The 19,286-nt window shown below is 46.9% G+C and overlaps 1 protein-coding gene across 2 annotated transcripts in view; it reads left to right on the top strand.

Moving 5' to 3' along the window:
- PAPPA (pappalysin 1) overlaps positions 1 to 19,286 on the top strand; it is a 367,459-nt gene that overhangs the window by 295,163 nt on the left and 53,010 nt on the right. For both annotated transcript variants that reach the window (XM_062640261.1, XM_062640260.1), the window contains exons 11-13: positions 12,857 to 12,970; positions 13,378 to 13,513; positions 17,032 to 17,245. In XM_062640261.1, the coding sequence (XP_062496245.1) occupies positions 12,857 to 12,970; positions 13,378 to 13,513; positions 17,032 to 17,245 (464 nt within the window). The remainder of the gene's footprint in view (positions 1 to 12,856; positions 12,971 to 13,377; positions 13,514 to 17,031; positions 17,246 to 19,286) is intronic.

The following is a 19,286-nucleotide window of genomic DNA, read 5'->3' as shown; positions in this document are numbered from 1 at the left end:
GGTCTCTGAAGCACAATAAAATGGGATTTCTAAGTAGACTGGCTTGAAAAAGACTCAGCTGCACGGAGATGGCTGGAAAAGAGCACTACCCTTACATTCAATCCAGAGCTGGCTGGAGAAAAGGAGATGCTGCCCATCACCTGGCTGCTTGCTCCCTGCTAGGACAGAGATTCCCTCCCACTCACCCCTCCATTCCCACGTCTTCCAGTGTTCCTTTGCTCCTGGCAATAGTAAACCAGTAGACCATGGCTGATGTCGTAGCCTCTGGCTGATGTGTGTAAGGGGAGGACAGAGAGGACACAATGAGATGTCAGAGGAGATTCCAAGCAATTTTGCCAAAAACTCCAGGGATATTTTCTTCTTTCCACTCCCCTCCCCCCTTAGTTTTTAGAATAATTTTTCAAGAGCACATATGCAAGTCATCTAAGGGAAACAGAACAGTGAGTACCAGGGGCTGGTACACTGTGTTCCCTTTGTGTACTGTAGAGAAAATAGATAAAAGAAACAAAGGATGATGCAGAGAGCAAAGCAGCCATCGGTACTCTCAGAGAGGTTCAGTCTGACCTTTGCAGAAATGAAGGTCAAACCAAAAATCCTCAGGTGCCGGAAATTGGTCCCATCTTCTTGGGACCAGGAGACATTTACCACTAACGAAATGAGAGCAGAACTCCATGCCATTTGTTGTTGCTGGAAGTGAGAAGAAAGGCAAGAAAGGAGTATTGTCTGGGATAATAATAAGGATTATGTGCTTCTTTAAGGAAGTAACATAGCATTTTATGATCATATCTGCTGTACACCCAGCCACCCACCATGATTACACATGGTAATAGAAAACAGCTTGGACACACACACACCCCCCCCAGCATCAGGGAGCTGAAAGCAGGACCCCACGACAGCGGCGGTGCTTGTTAGCATGAAAGGAGACCCCCCTCCTCGGCCCTTGCCCCTCAACCTGCCATTCTCTCTGTCTGCTGCTGCTGCTCACGAGCCTTTAGATGCAGAGCATGTCCAGTGCGAGCGTGGGATAGCTCTCCTGCATCCCATCCGGGTTGTTTGTCTTGGGTCCCTCTCCATTCAGAGCAGACTGATTCTTGCATAAATGCATCGACACGTCTGCTTTGTTCATGCATGAAGGGTTCTCGGCATTTCTCATCCCACCCCCAGCCCTGGCTATCTTCTCCCTACCCCCCTGGCATGTAGCTTCACCAGCTTTTGCATGATTTCCCCTGTGCTACAGTAAAGAAACCTGCCTGAAGCATTGCCCTTCAGTCAAGCGCTGTTCGAAATATCCAGTCGATTATTTTGGATAGAATTAAAACAAGTGATCGGAAGGAGGGGATGGAAAAGGGTGCAAGAGCAAAGCCATAATAGCCATTACTATGTAATTTGGTTTCATGTTCTGCACAAGAAAACATGTAAAATATGTAAACAGAGCTCTCCAGGATTGTAATGTAGCTACAAAGCCACAGATATAGAGGCAGGCAGGGTGCTGTTCTTCAGCAGAACGGAATGCCATCCCCAAAACCACACAATCATTTCTTTAAGCTGAAAGTAAACTTTCTCATGCCAGGAGCAGAGAATTTATTTTTCCTTTGAAGTGCAGGATTGTCTGCACTGCTCATTCAGAGTCCCAGAGGCATTTGAGCCCACTTTGTCATAAAAGACCTCGTATTTCGAATGCCAGTGAATTTTAGGGGGTTCATCTTGAGATGGCTCTAAAAGGCCTGGTTTGGGGAAGGATGGTGCTTATGCAGCATTGTCCTGAAGGTCTCTGGAGTCAGTCCCTCTACTCCCACCTGCAAGTAAGTGTATGCTTTAAAAAGAAAAAAGGAAAAGAACAAAATCTGGACCATTTGAATAAACTCTTGGGCAGCTCTAAACCTCTCCTGCATCATGGGTTGCTCCTGATGGGGTTGTCAAGACATGAACATCCACAAGATTTCTTCCCTGTGAAGGTGCTGAGGCGCTGGCACAGGGTGCCCAGAGAAGCTGTGGCTGCCCCATCCCTGGCAGTGTTCAAGGCCAGGTTGGACACAGGGGCTTGGAGCAAGCTGCTCTAGTGGAAGGCGTCCCTGCCCGTGGCAGGGGTTGGAGCTGGATGAGTTCTAAGGTCCCTTCCAACCCAGACCATTCTGTGATGCTGTGCTGCCTTACCTGGATCCATAACTGTTGAGGAACCCCAAATCCGTGCTCAGTTTGGGAAATAGTGCCTGTAAATTTGGAGCATCACTGTTTCCTCTGAGGTCATTTCAGTGGTGAATCTGATAAGAAGCCATGATTCACCTGTCTGGTAAATGGGCCCAGCTCCCTCTGCTATCAGCGGGAGCCTCCACCAGGCCTGGGTTTCCACTGTAGCCTCAGGGTCTGGCTGTGAACTCTAATTCATGCCAGGAAATGGTTATTTGCATGATCAGTGCTATTATCTGTCTGTGCATGTACCTCTTCACCGGGAGAAGCCCTCGTTTCTGGAGAACATCAAGATCTCCATAGCCATTTTTGTCATTGGACCAAAATCTTTATGCTCAGCACTTTGGGCAGTGGATTTCGTTTTCCTGTTTTGTTAGCAATTAACCCTTGCATCATCGCTCTCAGAGAAGTCTCTTTTCAGAGAGGGGAAGCTGAAGCACAAGGTAAACATGCTCTTCCTGCACCTCTCCTAGGGAGCTGGGCTGAGAGAGCTGGGCTTGTTCAGCCTGGAGAGGAGAAGGCTCCTGAAGGGGAGACCTTAGAGCAGCTCCAGTGCCTGAAGGGGCTGCAGGAAAGCTGGAGAGGGGCTTGGGACAAGGGCCTGTAGGGACAGGCCAAGGGGAATGGCTTTAACCTGCCAGGGGGAGACTGAGATGAGCTCTTAGGCAGAAGCTCTTCCCTGGGAGGGTGGTTTCTTGTGGGAATGGCCAGACTTCAGCAGCTTCAGTTCCTCCATCCACTGTGTTCCCAGTCTGTCCTCCCAGAGCCTGCTCCTGGGAGGCAGTGAGGCTGAAGGAGCCCTGAGCTTCCTCTTACAGATGATGCATGTACTTTAACCCACTCAGTAAGTTCTTTTGGGAGCAGCTGGGATTTTCTGTGAACCTCACCTGCTAGCATGGGACGTCAAGGATGAAATGCTCCAAGTGGTCTTTAAGCTTCATTTGTTGGAGTTTGAGCTTTATCAAGAGCAATTGGGGCTGTTTGGAGGTCAGAGGGAAGACACCTGCAGCCAAACCTTTTCCTGGGTAGAGATGTACATTTGCTGGAGGAAGCAACTGTCTGCTGCTCTATGGACTATCCCTGGATGGTCCAACTTTTTCAGAGGTATTTGAATGGCAGTGGTTTTGTTATTTTACAGTTTCAGTGGGAAAAGCCCAGCGAAGCAAGGGGGAACCTTCTGATTCACATACCAGCCACAATGACTGCCTTCAGGTATTAAGAAAAGCAAGCCACAGGGTTTAATCATAGGATCCCAGCCTGGTTTGAGTTGGAAGGAACCTTAAAGCTCCTCCAGCTCCAACCCCTGCCACGGGCAGGGACCCCTTCCACTAGAGCAGCTTGCTCCAAGCCCCTGGGTCCAACCTGGCCTTGAGCACTGCCAGGGATGGGGCAGCCACAGCTTCTCTGGGCACCCTGTGCCAGCGCCTCAGCACCCTCACAGGGAAGAGCTTCTGCCTCAGATCTAGCCTAAATCTCCCCTGTTTCAGTTTGAACCCATTCCTCCTTGTCTCCTACCACTACAGTCCCTGCTGAAGAGTCCCTCATCCCACTCCAGTCTTAATTCACACACACTGATGTAGGGCTGACAAGTTGGATGGAAACCCCAAGGCTTTGCTTGCTGAGGTGTCACTGTCAGCAGCTCCCTGGACAGCACATGGTAGCTCTCCTCCATGCTCCCCCCTACTCTCCCTGGGAGCCCTGCCACAGCCTTCCCTCTCACTATTAAATTCAGGGCCTCTTCCCAATGCATCATCTCCCTGGATGTATCCAATTAAGGCTTGTTGACAGCCCAAAGCAGACTTATACCCTTAGGATTAGAGGCATGTGTATGTCTTCATATAGGGAAGGACAACAACCGGGTGTCTGGCTGGCTCACTGGGAGTGCGCTGTGGGAAGCTGTGCAGCTCGGAGGGGGAAGAGGAGCCGGGGGGGGGGGGAGAGATTTGCACCCCCAATTATCCTTGCATGTGGAACCGCTGTGTGCTGAGGGTTGCGTGTGGTTTACACAGCGTGTTTACATGGTCCATAACCCCAAACAAAGCTGAAAAGCATGGAAATGAAAGCGCTGGAAACCCCTGGTTTTCTGCACATGAGAAAGTTTTGTTCTTTAAACACACAGATGTTTTTAAATGAAAAATCACTCTTTTGACCTTTCCTGAATGTGATCATGTGCTCAGAGCTGACATTAACCACTGCGTGGCTGTTTGCCTCCGCCACAGGCAAAGCTTCATGAACCAGCTTCGTTGCTCGTGGTAGCACCTGCATTGTCCTCACGTCTCTTGGAAGATGCTCCTGTGCCCTGTGTGTACCTGGGGCAGTCCAGAGGAGGTGGGGTTAGGTATGAGGGTGTTCGGGGTCTATTCCTACTGTGCTGGGAATGAAAGCATTGTTGTTCTTTCCTCCTTGATAGCTGACAAAATGAGGCTTAATTTTTCTTTCTCTATTTGTCTCATCAGAAATGTTGCCCAAGCACTTCTAAGCATCTTTGTCCACCTCAGCCACCTGTGTTGTTCTGATGGAGAACTCCTGGTTGAGCTGAAGTTCTTTAGGGACTTATCATAGAATCATAGAACAGTTAGAGTTGGAAAGAACCTTAAGATCATCTAGTTCCAACCCCCCTGCAATGGGCAGGAACACCTCCCACTACCTTTGTTGTTGTTGCTTTCTCTCACTAGCTGTGTGCCTTCTTCATCCAAGCAGATCTATAGGACCAGCTTTAGGAAGGAAGGAGGGGATGTTACCAAGTGGATTGTAAGAAGCCCAATCTGCTTTGCCTTGCAGGAGTGCCAGACCAGCAAAACTCCAATGAGTCATAGAATCATAGAATGGTTTGGGTTGGAAAAGGACCTTAAGATCATGTAGTTCCACCCTCCTGCCGTGGGCAGGGACGCCTCAGTTGGATCCACTAATAGAATAACAAGGATACCTTTAAGACCCTGCCTTTGACAGTTTGATTTTGGGTGCCAGCTGCTCCCAACTGTAACGTTCCAGTCAAAGAGAAAGAAAAAGGAACAGCAAAGCTTTTGCTGTCATCAGTGTAAAAGTTTATGGGATGGGATTGTTTTCCCTCACCGCAGCACCCCCCGGCCAGCCTTGGCCTGCAGTTCTAGGCAAGCTCTGCTGCAGTGGACCTAACTGGTTCCAGTTAGAGACGGGCAGTTTGGGAACCTGAGTGTGCAGCCAACAATAATGTTCTGGCTACTGTATTTGTTTAACCTCTCTCTCCAGTGGATGGATATACAGTCTGTTAAAGCACTTATCAGTCTATAATGCCTTCACACTTTGTGAGCAGCAGTGTGGAAGTTGTAGACAGGAGCTTCAGCTGCAGATTGAAAATGTCTTTTTAGGTTTAATGGGGCTGGTGTTTGAAAACAGAAGGTGTAAGGTCTTGTTTGGGTGCTGTTTCTTTCTGCTGCCTGTCTAGTGGGTTGCATTTGGCTGCTATTTCTACTGGTAGATGTTATCTGTGAATTTGAACATATAGCAGAATGTAATTCAGGGCTAATTCTAAGAATTATGCCTCCTAGGTGAGATCCCAGCAGTGCTGGGGGATGTTGTTTAAGAGCAACATCTTTATGTCTGCTGCTGTGTTGAAGAAACAGCAAATGTCTGATAGGAAAAAACAGGAGCACATGGCAAATTGCTCAGTTACGCTTTCATGTGCTTCATTCATCTGAATGGAGGCTGCATTCTGCATTGCTGTGCCATTCGAACTGTCTCTTGATTTCACATCCTTTCAGTGTGCGTTATGGAATGCAAAAGAAGCAGGTACAAATTACATTTCTGAGCATCAGTTGCTGCTGTTTACTTGAGAGCTTGTGTAGAAGTTGATTATTAAACCCCAATAGCACAATTATTTCTCCTTTTTCTCATTCTCATTCTGTAGTTTCTGGCCCTGGCTCAGCTGATGTCTTTGGGGCGATCCTTTGAACCATGCAAAAATCATCTGGTTTAGGGTTTTGTTGTAAAAAATCACAACTCCACGCTGTTTTTTCCACAGGTCCAGCTCGCATCCTAGGTATTTTGATTGCACCTGGCTCGATGTCAAAGCCGGTGTGGGTTTGGGATAGGGCCAGTCAGAAGTGATTTATGGCTTTTTCAGGTATAGCATGTGAAGTTTATGGTTTTATGTGATTTCGATTTGAACTCACCGGTTTTAAATGAAGTTTGCTTTGAATCCGGAGATAACAGAAATTCAAAGGAAAGCTCAAAGAATGCAGGTCTGCATGATTTAAGAATTGAAATATATTGTTCGGGCAGACTCCTTGGAATTGAAATAACTGCATTTTTGCAGAAAGCTAAAGTTAATAACACACATTGAATACACATGCAATCTGGGCCATCATCTAATGGAAATCCCTGTAGCTCCTATTCGCTTTCCTGAAACTAAACCAACTTCTGCGACAAAACAGAATAGCCTTTGCATCTCCCACTCATTTCTGAATCGCAGCCCTGTGTTACGTCCAAAAGTCTACCCAAGGAAATGTCCCTTTGCAAAGGAACACTCTCATTTTCGTTGTGAAGCAGAGGAATTTATCATCATGTCACATCGCAAACAAACTATCGATGCCGTGTCACATTGACTGCAGTGTTTTCATACACATAAAGGTCACTTTCCAATTACTAAGAAATCAAGCCAGACCTTCAGCTGAAAGCTGAGGCTCTGTGCTAAGAAAGCTGGAGTAACATGCTATTGAATAGTAAGTCTGCAAGGCCCAGACACCCTTGGCTGCTCCAGATTCAAAGGGGAAGTGGCTGTGCTGAGGCTGGACATAGCAACTGGCAATGGGCTTTACTTAGAAGACGTAATCTGCTTCCCAATCCCACAGCCAAATGCTGTTCTTCATTACACGGGTAAAACTGACAGATGAGATTTCCTCTTACTTCTGAGCCAACTGAATCTGGGAGTAATATAGCATCAGTGTGTTACCCCAGGAGTTTTATCAGCTTCCAGTTGATAAAGCTTTTCTGCTGCTCACCTGCCTGCATGCCTTTGTCCTGGAGCAGGACATGCTGTGGTTTTTCATCTTTTGCCATCAGACCTTTTAAGTACCCCAGTGAAAACAGGCAAAAGCAGACAAAGAGCATGAAACTTGGTAAAACTGTGTTATCAGACACAGAGGACAAGGAGAGGTTGGGAGTAGGAGCTGCAGTTCATGAGCATCAGAGATAAGGGAAAGCTGCTGCTGAGGAAGAAGCAGCAGATGAGAAGGGAAGAAGGCTGTTGAAAGAAGGAGGACACAGCTTTCTCTCATCATCTGACGCTTATAATCTGTGCTGCTGAATCTCAGACTTGCGTTTGGGGTTTTGTTTTGCTTTTTTACAACAAGAAAAAAGTATTTTCAACTCATAGTTACTGCCCATAAAAATTTAATATATGTACCAGTTTGGAAAAAGTAACTTTGAACGCGTTCTTTGCATCTTAGAGGCCAACCTGGAATGACCCAGTGCTGACTTTCATAGTTGAACAGACAACTGTTGACTCAAATCTTCTGATGGGACAAATCCAGAGCACTAATAAAAGAGATTAGTCCTAAAGCATTTCGGATCAGAACCTAGACGAAAACCCAGAGCAAAATTCCTGATACCCCTTGAGTAAGGCTGTGTGTACCATTTCCATCTGAGCTCTGTGGGCTCCTGAGGGTTGAAATGGTCATAGAAATTGGCTGATTTTTGCGGTGTTTGCAGGAGCCCAAATGGTGGCCTTTTTAATGGTTCGGTGCTCATGGATGTGGGCAGTTTCATTCCTCTGTAGCTCCAGCCCAGTTCTAAATGAGAAGAACAGTGCAACAGCTTTCAGAACAGATTGGAGGTCTGTGCTGCAGTCGGCAAACTGGGTGGTGTCCATGTGGCAGTCAAGCTGCCTTATAATATTGGGCAATAAACAAGCAGGAACCTTTCTGATATTTAGCAACTGCACCACAGTTTCTCATCCTTGGGTAAGATTAACCTTAGGTCTGCAAAAACAATAACATATTGAAGAAGAAAAGGTCTGGGTGACTGCCAGCCCCCTTGTCTGGCAATGGAGAGAGAAAGTTTTCATCTGTAAGGGATGTGTTAAAATGCTGCTTGTGTCATGGTTGGGATTCTCTGGCATGTGTTGAGTTAAATATAAATAACATTCTGCAGAGCAGTCAGCTGAAAACTGGAGATTAATTAGGTTTCAGTATTAGGGTTGAAATCTGTTCTTTAGCTGGATCTTCAGACAATAGACTGTGTTGCTTGTGCCTCCACGGGTTTCCGATCAGTCCGTGAGCTTTTCCATGCACTTGTACAACTGCACTCAGGATGTTGGGTGCTCCACAAATAGATGGTTTTGTGGGATTTACCGATAGGTCCTGCTCCTGCTTGTTCTGTGGTTGCTGTTTTGCAAACGGGTCAGGGTATAGCCAAGTTCATCCCAGAAACCTGCAGCATTGCCTGTCTCGGTGCAGAAGGGGCAGCAGTTTGGGGCATGTTAACCACCTCCACCCTTTGCCCCCAGGAGGTTGCTCTCCACTGCCTGATGCACAAGTGCTGGCTATGGCCCTTCACAGCCATACATAGCTTGAAGACGTGGTCTGGAGGAAGCCCCACCGTGGGACAACAGATGGGATTTTGGGAGCAGACAGATCTGCACAATGGAGAGGTGCTCTGTTTAGAGCCGCCTGTGGGCATGCAGACAGGCATGTCCACTCCAACCGCGGCGTCAGCCGTATGCCAGAGCTTAGGGCAGCATCCCTGCTCAAGTAGCAGCTTTGCCCGTATGCAAGTGGAATTATTTGGATGTTACAGTGTGAGAAACAAGAACCATCAGTGTGTGCAAGGCCTGTGGTGTCTGGCTGTGCTTGCTCAATGGGAAGGACAGGGTGGGAAGGCATCTCTATATCTAACCCACTCCTATGGGGAGATATGTCCTTTACACGTCTATGTGCTTGTTTGTCCCTTCTCTTTGTAACATCTGAGCACCTTTTTGTGGCTTATGGCTTTTACCCTGAAGATACATGTGTGATATATGGGAATATCATCCTTGTCTTACAGACAGGGGCTCGCAGGCTTGGAGAAGCCAAGTGCTGCCCAAAAGGTTGTAACGGGGCTGTGCACTGGGCACAGTCAGGTTGAGACCTCCTTCAATGCCCAGTCCACAGGATCAGTGATCCTCAACCTATAGTTCATCTGCAACAGGAGCCCATCAGCACACCACTGCCCGAAGTCATGGGATGGCTGGGAATCATTCACAAGGGTGCCTTCCAAAATTTGCTCTTCAGCAAATTTTCCCATATTCCTTTGAAGGAAAACCTTATGAGGAAATTGAGTTGATTGCAATAGTAAATGCGTTTGAGATGTGGCAATGAACTAAGTGCTCCCGATATATCACTTTTCCCTTTTTGCTGACACGTTCCTGGGTCCCCTGGAGTAAGAGAAGGAAAACAGGAGAGGCGGTTTGAAGAACATGTTGTCCCTGTGATTGACAAGGGGTTGTATAAATCAGTCAAAGGGAATCCTCCAGGCATTCCCTCCTGTGGGAAGATCCCACAGTGCTCCTTGGCCTTGTTCATTCTGTCTCTCGATGTTTGTGTACAAAATGTGTGGGTGGGAGACGAGCTGGATTAGAACCTCCGAGAGGAGCAGACATCAGCTCCTTTAATTGAAAGCAGCTTCCTAGGGAGGGGTATGACATGGGCTTCCAGTAAGTAGACACAAATAGTCCCTGCATACTTTGGAGCAGATACTAAAGCTCCTGTGGATCCCCAGTTGGTGTGCGGGTCTGAGAACCTGGATAAGCCCCAGCGAGTGAAGTTTTGAGTCCTGCGTGATGCCGTCATCCTTCAAAGCAAATGCTTTAGTGTTTGGTAAGACCCTGAAGTGAAAAGTACATCTATTCCTTCTTTGCTTCACAGCTGTCAGGTGCTTTAGCTGCTGTTCTGCATCACTGTAGCAAACTGGAGGATGTTAGAGAATGATTTATTTCTCATAAGCATGAATTTCTAAGAACTTGGAGCCCTGAGGAGAGATGATGTTCTGTCTTCCAAGGCATGGGAACTTCCAGTACCATCTTAAAAGTGGTGGTGCTGAAGTAATAAGCACCTTCACCTTGCTGCCATCTCCTAGGGGCACCTTAAAAGCAGAAGTGTGAAAGACTCTCCCGGCAAATGAGACCTTGCTGCTGTGGTGTGACACTCAATAACTGGGTAGAATTGAGAACGGGATGTGTTTACCACGTGTGTTAGAGCCTGTTGAGATGGTGGAGTCTGTAGGTAGTAGAGTTATCCAAGCAGATTGTTATTACAAAATCTTAAAGAGCCTTTTGGCCATTAGCTGGGTTTAGTAGAGAGCAGGTAGTATAGAAGAGGCTCTTGTAGGTCCTCTTCATGTCATGTCTGTTAGACTTTTCCCACACTTCTCAATCAATACTCTTCTCCTAAAAGAACTTTTTACCCCAGTACCATTTCGCAACACTTGTCTGAGTAGTGATGGAACAGCTTCAGCAGGAGGATGCTTATTGAACCTGCCCAAAGCAGAGGAGCCTATGGATGCTGCACGCCTCAGCTGCACGTGTCTCAAACATAGGGTCTTTATGAGATGTTAGGGTTTTTGCTAATACTCTCAGGCAGAAGCAGAAAGTGCTCGGGTTCACACATGCACACAAATCAAACAAGGCATTTAAAAGTTATCAGAGATTTCCAGCCCCCCTCAGCAGGGGTTTATTTTGGGTTTGAGTCAAACTTTTGGTGAAGGTCTGGGTGATTTCTTAATATAGGTTTTCACTCATCCATTAAGTGGCACTTAAAATACACCAAACGCCAGTACTTTTGTTTCTTTCAGCCACCTTTTTGGACCGAGAGAGCCAGAGGAGATGTAAGAGTAAGAGCAAAATCATATAAAAGTAATGAGACCTTTGTTCATGTCAAAGAGCTCTCTGACCATATAAATTGCAGATGTGGGTAAGATAAATTCCCTAGCTGGAGAGGTATGAAAATAAAAACCATGCTCCCAACACGAGACAGGCTGCTGAAAATGCAAGGAGGGAGGATTGCGAAATGGTACATGTCGAATTGCTGGCCTGGATTTCAGATGCCAAAGATAGTTTATGTAAAGCCTTGCTCTGCTGTAAAATGTAACACTATCCACTGGCTAGCCTCAATGAAGCTTGGTCCCAGTTGTTTAAAAAATAAATAAACTCAAAATCTTCTTCCAGCCCATTAAAGCTGATTTATGTTTTGCCCATAGATTCCTCTGTGCTGGATCTTGAGGGACTCAGATTATAGAAGTGATTACCTCACTTCTAACCAATCTGGTTTCTCATTCCCAGGCATCTCAGGCTTTCTTTGCATTGCCTGGACTTCGCCTGCAGAGACCAACAGAGCAGTTCCATGCAGAACAGCTGGGTGGGCACAGGATTTTGAATGCTTAAAAGCATCTCCATTAATTCTCTTGTTTCATTTCAGGGTTTTCTTTTTGTTTTAATAATGAGGGCAATTGCTTATGAGAACAGCTTTGCTGACAGCACATCACCACCTGATTGCTCAGCTCAGGCTCTGGTCCTGGAAAGAAATCTAAGTGTCTCCAGGAGCCCATAACTCCAGTTAGCACCTAGCACAAGTGGTCAGTCTTGGCTCTCCTGTGGCCAGCTCAACTGCTGGGGATGCTTTGGCCTCTTGAGTTACATTCTCAGCTCCATTGCCACTAGCCTGTGTGACCACAAGGAACATCCTCTATTGCCATGACTCTAGTAAGGACAGTCAGTGAGTTCACCAAAGCGTTGTGAATCTTAACAAGTACCCTTCAGGTACAGCTCAAAGCAGTTGTAACCTTTTGCATGGTGAAAGGTTCCTTCCTCGTGTTTACTGGAAGGATGAAGGCTGTGGTCATGCATGTTTCTTTTTTGAAGAAGCTTTGCTGGGCAATGTGTTTTCAGGGTAAATCCTACCATTTCTTGCAGCTTGATTTGCACGTCTTCCATACAGATGACACTGCAAGCCTCTCTGGTGCTTAGATTCTGACATTTTCTTTGAGTTCCATAAGTTCTTTGAGAAACCATGCCAGCATTTGGGATTCATCTACTTGTTTTTTACTGAGGAGAGCAGTTTGCTTATAATGTCGTTGCTGCCTGCCATGGAAGGTGCTCTAGGTATAGGAAGAAGGTGATTCCACTTGCACAAACTAGCTGACAATACAGGAAACTACACTTGCTTTAATTGGGTTGTAGAGACAGGACTTTCCTGGCTACACTTGCTTCCCAGTTTACATGGCCATCTGTGGCTTCCCTGGGGTAAAATGCAGGTTTAAACAGGGCATTGCTTGAGTACTGTGAAAAGCATCTGCAGGCTGTGTGAGCTGTGAGTTGGTACGTTCAGAAGCGACCGTCACTTTGACTCCAGTGGGAAGAGTCGTGGTCCATTTGGGTGAGAGCAGAGCTGTCCTGAGTGCTGTCAAAGACTTTGCACCAAGTTAAGAGGAAACTGGGGGCTTCCATCCAGCTGCTGGGAGTCTTTAGCTCCTTTTTGATGTTTTAATTTTTTATTGAGGTGGAAATCCTGAAAACTTCACCTTTGACTCATCTCACGGTACTTGGAAACATCATTATTGTGGGTTATTTGATTCTAGCAGTGTACCTGGACTTTAAACACTCAGAATCCTTCCTTACCACCACCTACGTCTGTTTTGGTGTTTCCCTTTTCTCCCACAGACCTGTCGAACTAAGGTGATTGACCTGAATGATGGTGTCTCTCAGTATGCCTGGTATCCCTGCACGGCCAACTTCCAGTACTCCCACATGGCACAGACCGTTTTCTGGCTGAAGGTAGGAAATGCACATGTCTTTCAGAAGTCTTCTCTTTGCCTCCCTAAACAAAGCTTCCCCAACAGGCAAAATAGCATGGGACAGCCTTCACAGAGCCAAGCTACTCCTTGCTTTGAAGCACGGTGCAAAACAGCAAAACAAAGTCTTCGAGCACTGTCTAGAGTGTCAGTGGGGAAGTCCCCTCCTGTGACGAGGCTATTGTGACAGCCCTCCAGCTGCAGGGCTCTTTGACTTGAGTTTAGCATCTACTTTGTGTAGGAGAGATTGGAAGTGAAGATTTCTGTGTGATTCAGCATGGGAATTGTGATGGGAATTGTTACATTACAAGTCCTGGACTGACTCTGGGGGTTTCTTTAAGCCCACCACAGTTCTGCATCTCAGCCTTTGTGGGGCTTTTGTTTTCCCAGGCTTTTTTTTCCCAACCTATGGTAGCCGCAGCAGTCCTGGTTCACTTGGTCACTGATGGGACCTATTACCTGGATCAGAAGCAGGAGACCATCGGTGTGCAGCTGTTTGACACCAAAGAACAAAGCCATGATCTTGGTAAGACTGTATTTAATTAAACTCCCCCTCTATTGCTTGCTTAACCTGCTGGTACCTCTGTTCACAATCTGACTGATATGTCTACCCAGTTTTTCCAGGATCAGACAAAAGAGTAATTGCTAAATGCTCCAAGCCCCGAGTTGCACTCGAGTTTGTTGAAAATGATGCATCATTTTATACAGATGTTTCTCCATACCTGTTCATTTTGTGTTCACTAAGCGATTAGTTCCTCTTCCGTCATTAAAATAAGCACTATTTCAATGCTTTACACAAAGTCTCTCCCTGGAGAGGCATTGGCAGTGATGCAGATGAGCTGCTGGTAGCAGGGAGCGAGGGGCCTGCACCAGCTGCTGCAGCAAGCATGCATTGCAAGGTGTAGTTGGTGGATCTCTAGTCCTGCTTGCAGGAGGCTTCCACAGGTATTTAATGGCCAAAGTTTTCCATGCAAAGTATTTAAGGTCTGGTGAAGGTCTAACACCAGTGCCTTTATGAGGGCCTCGTGGTGTGCCTGGTAGTGTCTGTGGACCTGACAGTTGTGCTGAAGTGCCTCCACTGTGGGCACAGGTCCCTGAACCTGGGAAAGTTGTGTCTGATGAATTGATTCTGGCTACGTTAAAGTGCCGGGACCAAGGAGCTCACCATAGCTTCCAATTCCATGTCAGGCCAGGACTCACAGATCCCTTTCCAGCTGTTCCCTGCTGTTTTTTCCACTGGGAAGAAAACTGGCCATGTCACTTTGTTGGGTTTTTAAGGGAAGATAACCCACCTCTCCCAGCATTCTGTTTTACCATAACTTGGCAATTTTGACATGCTGAAACTCAAATGAACTTCGTGCTAGTGATGAGAAGAAGGGACACACACAGGTGACAGGTACGGATGACTATCCAGGGTGGGGTGTGTAGGAGAGGAAAGAAAGTATGTGTGGTGTTGAATTGACATTCATGGCAAGTTGTGCAGATTGAGTCAGGATAGAGATCCCAGTTTGCCAGAGGCCCTGGATTATTCTCCTCCTCCTTTCACAGAACAGTGGCACATAGCTCTTTCCCTCTGAGAAATAAATGCTGGAGACACAAGCATGCCAACAAACACTTAATGCAGCGTTTTATAGAGACAGACGGAGAGTTTGGGAGAGAAAGAGGAGCAAAGAGGAAACGGAGGGTTAGGTTTTGAAATCCTCAATGAAGTTGCAACATGAGTTTGGCATGGCTCAGCCTGACGCCTGGAGATCTTCACAGCTGAAATGCTGCCTTCATCATGGAAAAGCCCCTCTGACCTTTCCCAGAGGCTGGCCTGGAGCAGAGGAGAGGTGTAGGTAGGCTACCCAGCACTTCTCACCCAAGCAGAGCTCTCAGTCACTGTTTTGTCTGAGTTCTGGCTGTGGCATGAGATGCTTTTCCTGGATATTGTGTTTGATGTGTTGGAATTATTACAATGGTGAGCTAGAAACTGCAGCTGAGATGCAAACCTTGGTATGCCCTGGGTGCAGGATTGACTGCAAACAGTCAGCCAGCCTTAAGCAGAAGTTAGTGGCAAACCAGAAGTACATCCAAAAGGAACTAGCAATAATTTAAAGCTTCATCAGTCCTCAGAGTGCTGAAGACACCCCTATGAGCAAAATGGGGTCTGTCCACAAGTGCAGTTTCCCACCTTGATCAGAGCAAGTTTGTACCAGAAATGAGAAGCTTCTTCTGGGTCTTCATAGGAAATGGAGAGATTAGGGTGCCAAAGACCTCAGTACTGTTAGTTCAGAGCCATTGTGGACAATGAGGTTCATCTGCTTGGTGCTTGCAAGAGCTGTTGAGCATTGAATGGGTGGATATAGAACTACAGAAACAGGGGCAAGCATGGAGGCAGCTCTAACTCCACGGCAGCTCTATATCCTGAGTGGTTTTTGCTAATGAAGGTAGGTTAGCTAAATGAACCTGACCTGCATCCCCTGTTCACCTTGTTTGGGTCAGAAAGCAGCAGCAACTGCAGCACAGCTCTGAGGGTCTGTTTTGGTGTGGACACCACCTGAGTGCAAGGAATGAAATTGAAGTGAATAAACAGCCTCATACCATAAGGTCTTTCTTGGCTTCCCATCAGAGAAGGCAGAAACTTGCAAGGAATTTGGGAACCCGGGATTTCGAGTATTAACTGCACCTGTTTGTAAGTGAGAAACGTGCACCGTTCCACAAGGAGCTGATATCAAAAGGCCTGTGGGAGGCAAGCAGACAGGGAGGTTATTTCAGGGTCAGGTAAAGACCAAAACAAAAAGACGTTTGCTTTTTTATTCTGTATTTTCTTTGCTTTTATTACAGGAAGATGTTTTTAAAGTAGAGGGTGGGAGATGGATCCTTAAAGAGAGTGGTCAAAGTCTGTCTTAATTCACAGGAAATCACTTTCTAAGGAGAAGAAGGAAAACGTTTTTATTCCTTCCTTTTCCAGTCAAGAAACCTGAACTGGGAAAAATTATTAATAATAATAATAGAACCCCCTGAGCCAGTTAAACATGCAAATAGAATTGAGTTTATTTTCACATTCACAAGTGTAGCTGGGAAGCCAAAGGGCCCGGGCCAAAGCCGTTGCTGGGAGCCCCAGTGAAGCGAAGGGAGCTGGAGCCAAGTTGATCCTCGGAGTGATGCCATGGAGCTGTGGAGGCAGGGCTGTGCAGGCAGCCGTCAGGCTGTGAATCTCAATTAATGACTCTTGAGGCCAGCTGACAGCTCTCTGTCCTTCGGGGTACCCCTGCAATTCAGCCTGTTTGAATTCAGGCTGTCTCTACTTGAAGATAGGGTTTTCTTCCCAGCTATCACTAGGTGTCTTGTCTGATGAAGAAAAGGGATCATGAAGACTCCTTGTCACCTCTGGGGTGCTTCTTTGCATCTCAGCCTCTTGAGACACTTCTGTTTTCCTGAGAAACAGTTGTTTTTCTTCTCAAATGAGATCACCTGTAAAGTCCTCAATGGGTCCATCACCCTCGTGTCTGTCTCCAGGACCATCTTTGCCTTTGTTAGCAGAGAGCAAGATACCCTAAGTCTGAAAACCATCAAACAAATCAAAACTGGGCTCACTTAGTGTAGAAGTTTTAACTTGAGTGCTAATGACACACAGAGCTACAAGCAGGCCACTGGTGCCGTGCCTATGGTGCATGATGCCACCCAGCCTGCTGGTACCATTTGATGCATGGTATAAACCCTCCAACTGTCCTCTCAGGACATGGTTTTACAATAGTGTGACTCCCTCCATGCTGGTTGCTCCTGGTTTAACAGAGCACAATAAAGTGGCATAAAGAAACTGCTCTGAGAGCTTGCTGTGATTGTGGAGAGAATGGCAGCCTTTCTTCAGCTGTCTGCAGGGATATACTTCCCTGCTAAGCTCTCCAGAGCCGTTTGGGAAGCCCCTCCAGGCAGCTTACCATAACTTTTCAGCTCTATAGGGCCATTCCTATGGGTGAAATGCTTCTGAAGTGCCCATGGCTCCGGGAAGCAATTGTGTTAAGCCTGACCCTTCCTCTGATCTTGTCTCTCCTCTGGCAGGTGTCCACGTCCTGAGCTGCAGGAACAATCCCCTGATTATCCCCGTCATCCATGACCTCAGTCACCCTTTTTATCACACCCAGGCTGTCCTCATTAGCTTCAGCTCCCAGTTTGTGGCCATCTCCGGGGTGGCCCTGCGTTCCTTCCACAACTTCGACCCCATCACCATCAGCAGCTGCCAGCGAGGACAGACCTACAGCCCAGCAGAGCAGAGGTGAGCCTGTCAGCGAGCTTCCCCCTGCCCCACGCTGCCTGTGCCGGGGGTTAGGAGGAGGCAGGAGGGGCACAGGAGCTGAACCCTGCTGACCCTTTTGTGTGCCTGCTAAAAACCCGGCTGTGTTCTCATTGATCAGGATGGATGGGACATTTAACCCGCATGGGATACTGTTAGTGAATTATTTCCTCTTCCTTTCTCCTCCCTCCTTTATCCCAAGCTTGGAATTGGGGCCAGTTAACTCTCCATACATTCCCCATCACGGCATCATTTTCACCACTCGCACACATCAGCTTCAATCTAAACCTCTTTGTGCTGCTGAAGTGCTGCAGGGACCTCCCACGGGAGACGAAGTGATGCTTGTGCCCCGGCAGGGATGGATCGGACGAGGTGCTCGGCCCCATACAGTGGGTGCTCCGCCACCAGCATTCGTGGTGCTTTTATGGCTGGGGAAGGGCCCTCAGAACCTCTCCGGATCCATCCCACATACTGAAAAGCTCTGTGGGACCCCCCAGGATGAAAGGTTTATGGCTACCGTTTTATTCTTGTTGTTATTACAGACACATCAATAGATCACCACCAACCCCTCTCAGTCTCTGCTTTACAGCATCCCACAGAGATTGTGACCTTTCATGGCCTCTGGTGCGGCAGCTTCATGGAGCCTTTCAGCAAGGCTGTGAAAAGAAGAGGGGAGAATTTAGCAAAACCCCTGAAAGAATCTTTTTTGTGGTCCTTTGTCCATTCAAAGTTGTGAGCAGTCGTCATACCATAGCAGCAGCAATAGTAAAACACGTTGCATATCCCAGCAAACCTCTGCTCAGCCCTCCAAAGCAAGCGGTCAGGCTTTTTGATAATGTTCTGGCTTGGGTTTAGGACCTGCTTTTATTCCAGGAAAAGCAGGAGGGGGAGAAAAGAGGGAGAGGGAAGGGAAAATAAAATTAAAAGACCCTAAAAGAAGAGTCTATCTATAGTTAAATCAAGCCAGTCGGTGCGTTCTGACCTAGATTTGAGGAGGCTGATCAGTCTGTGCAATAGGTTGTATAAATTCAGAGGCCCAAAGACAGCAGGATCAGGTTTCAGAGGAGAAGCTCAACTTGTGGAAGTCTGGCCAAATCCCAGTGCAAGAGCGGGAAAGACCCACTGGAAGGAGATGGTGAGAAGCACCCAGGTGCTCCAGAGGGCTGAGGCACAGGACCACATTCCTCCCTCTCAGTTGTTCAGTAGGAATTGAACCATTTGTTCACTTACGAAATTAGAAGTGCTCTGTGTTTAGAAAGTTATTTCCTTAATAAGAAGTGCATTCCCCTAAGGCAAAGCTTCAGTGAGCCTCTGCAGCCCAGCACACTAACCTTTAAAAACCTCTTGAAGAAGAATCGTCCCCCCTTTGCCTCTGCTTTTTCTTCCTGATGTTTTTCATTGGGCTTGTTTTGTTTTCGGGATGCACTGAACCCTCTCGGCCCCTTTGCTCTCAAAATCACCCCTCAGAGACTCGCTCCTTCAAAGGAACATTTTAGGTCTTGCAGGTTGTAATGCTGGATTGATCATAAAGTTTTCCAGGTCAGTCCAGGAATTAGAAACTCTCTGAAATAAAGCCCTGATCCAAAGCCAACTGGAACCAGCGGGATTTCTTCCATTGATGACAGTGCTATAGTGGAAAACCTCCAGTTTGCCTTGTGATGGAATCAGTTTGGGTGATCATATATGCTTTGTTCTGTACAAGAAACCCTTACGCGGTTTAGGTATCCAAGGTGTAGGGAAAGGTGTGCCTTAAGCTGTGCAGCCCGGAAATAAGTGACACCTTTGCTGTCACCTCCCGTCTTTTCCCTTTGTGATTTTTCCCAGTCCAGGAGTGTCTTAGAAAGAGGGATTTTGTCAAATTTATTCTTAACCAGTTCAGAAGCTGGATGTAGGTTTTCTGCCTCCTTTGCTCATAGTCTCCCCCATCATACTCTTGAGTGCAGTCCCAGCCTTCCCTTCTCCCCTTTCCCTAATGGTTGCTTTTGCCTAATGTTGTTTTTAAGATATTGAATTTTAAAAGGAG

The sequence above is a fragment of the Pezoporus occidentalis genome, unplaced genomic scaffold, assembly GCF_034315485.1.
Source record: "Pezoporus occidentalis ecotype Australia unplaced genomic scaffold, CSIRO_AGI_Poc_V1 ctg64, whole genome shotgun sequence".
NCBI classification, from domain to species: Eukaryota; Metazoa; Chordata; class Aves; order Psittaciformes; family Psittacidae; genus Pezoporus; species Pezoporus occidentalis.
Note: the sequence above shows the minus strand (reverse complement) of the source record. Positions and strands in the feature narration are given on the sequence as shown.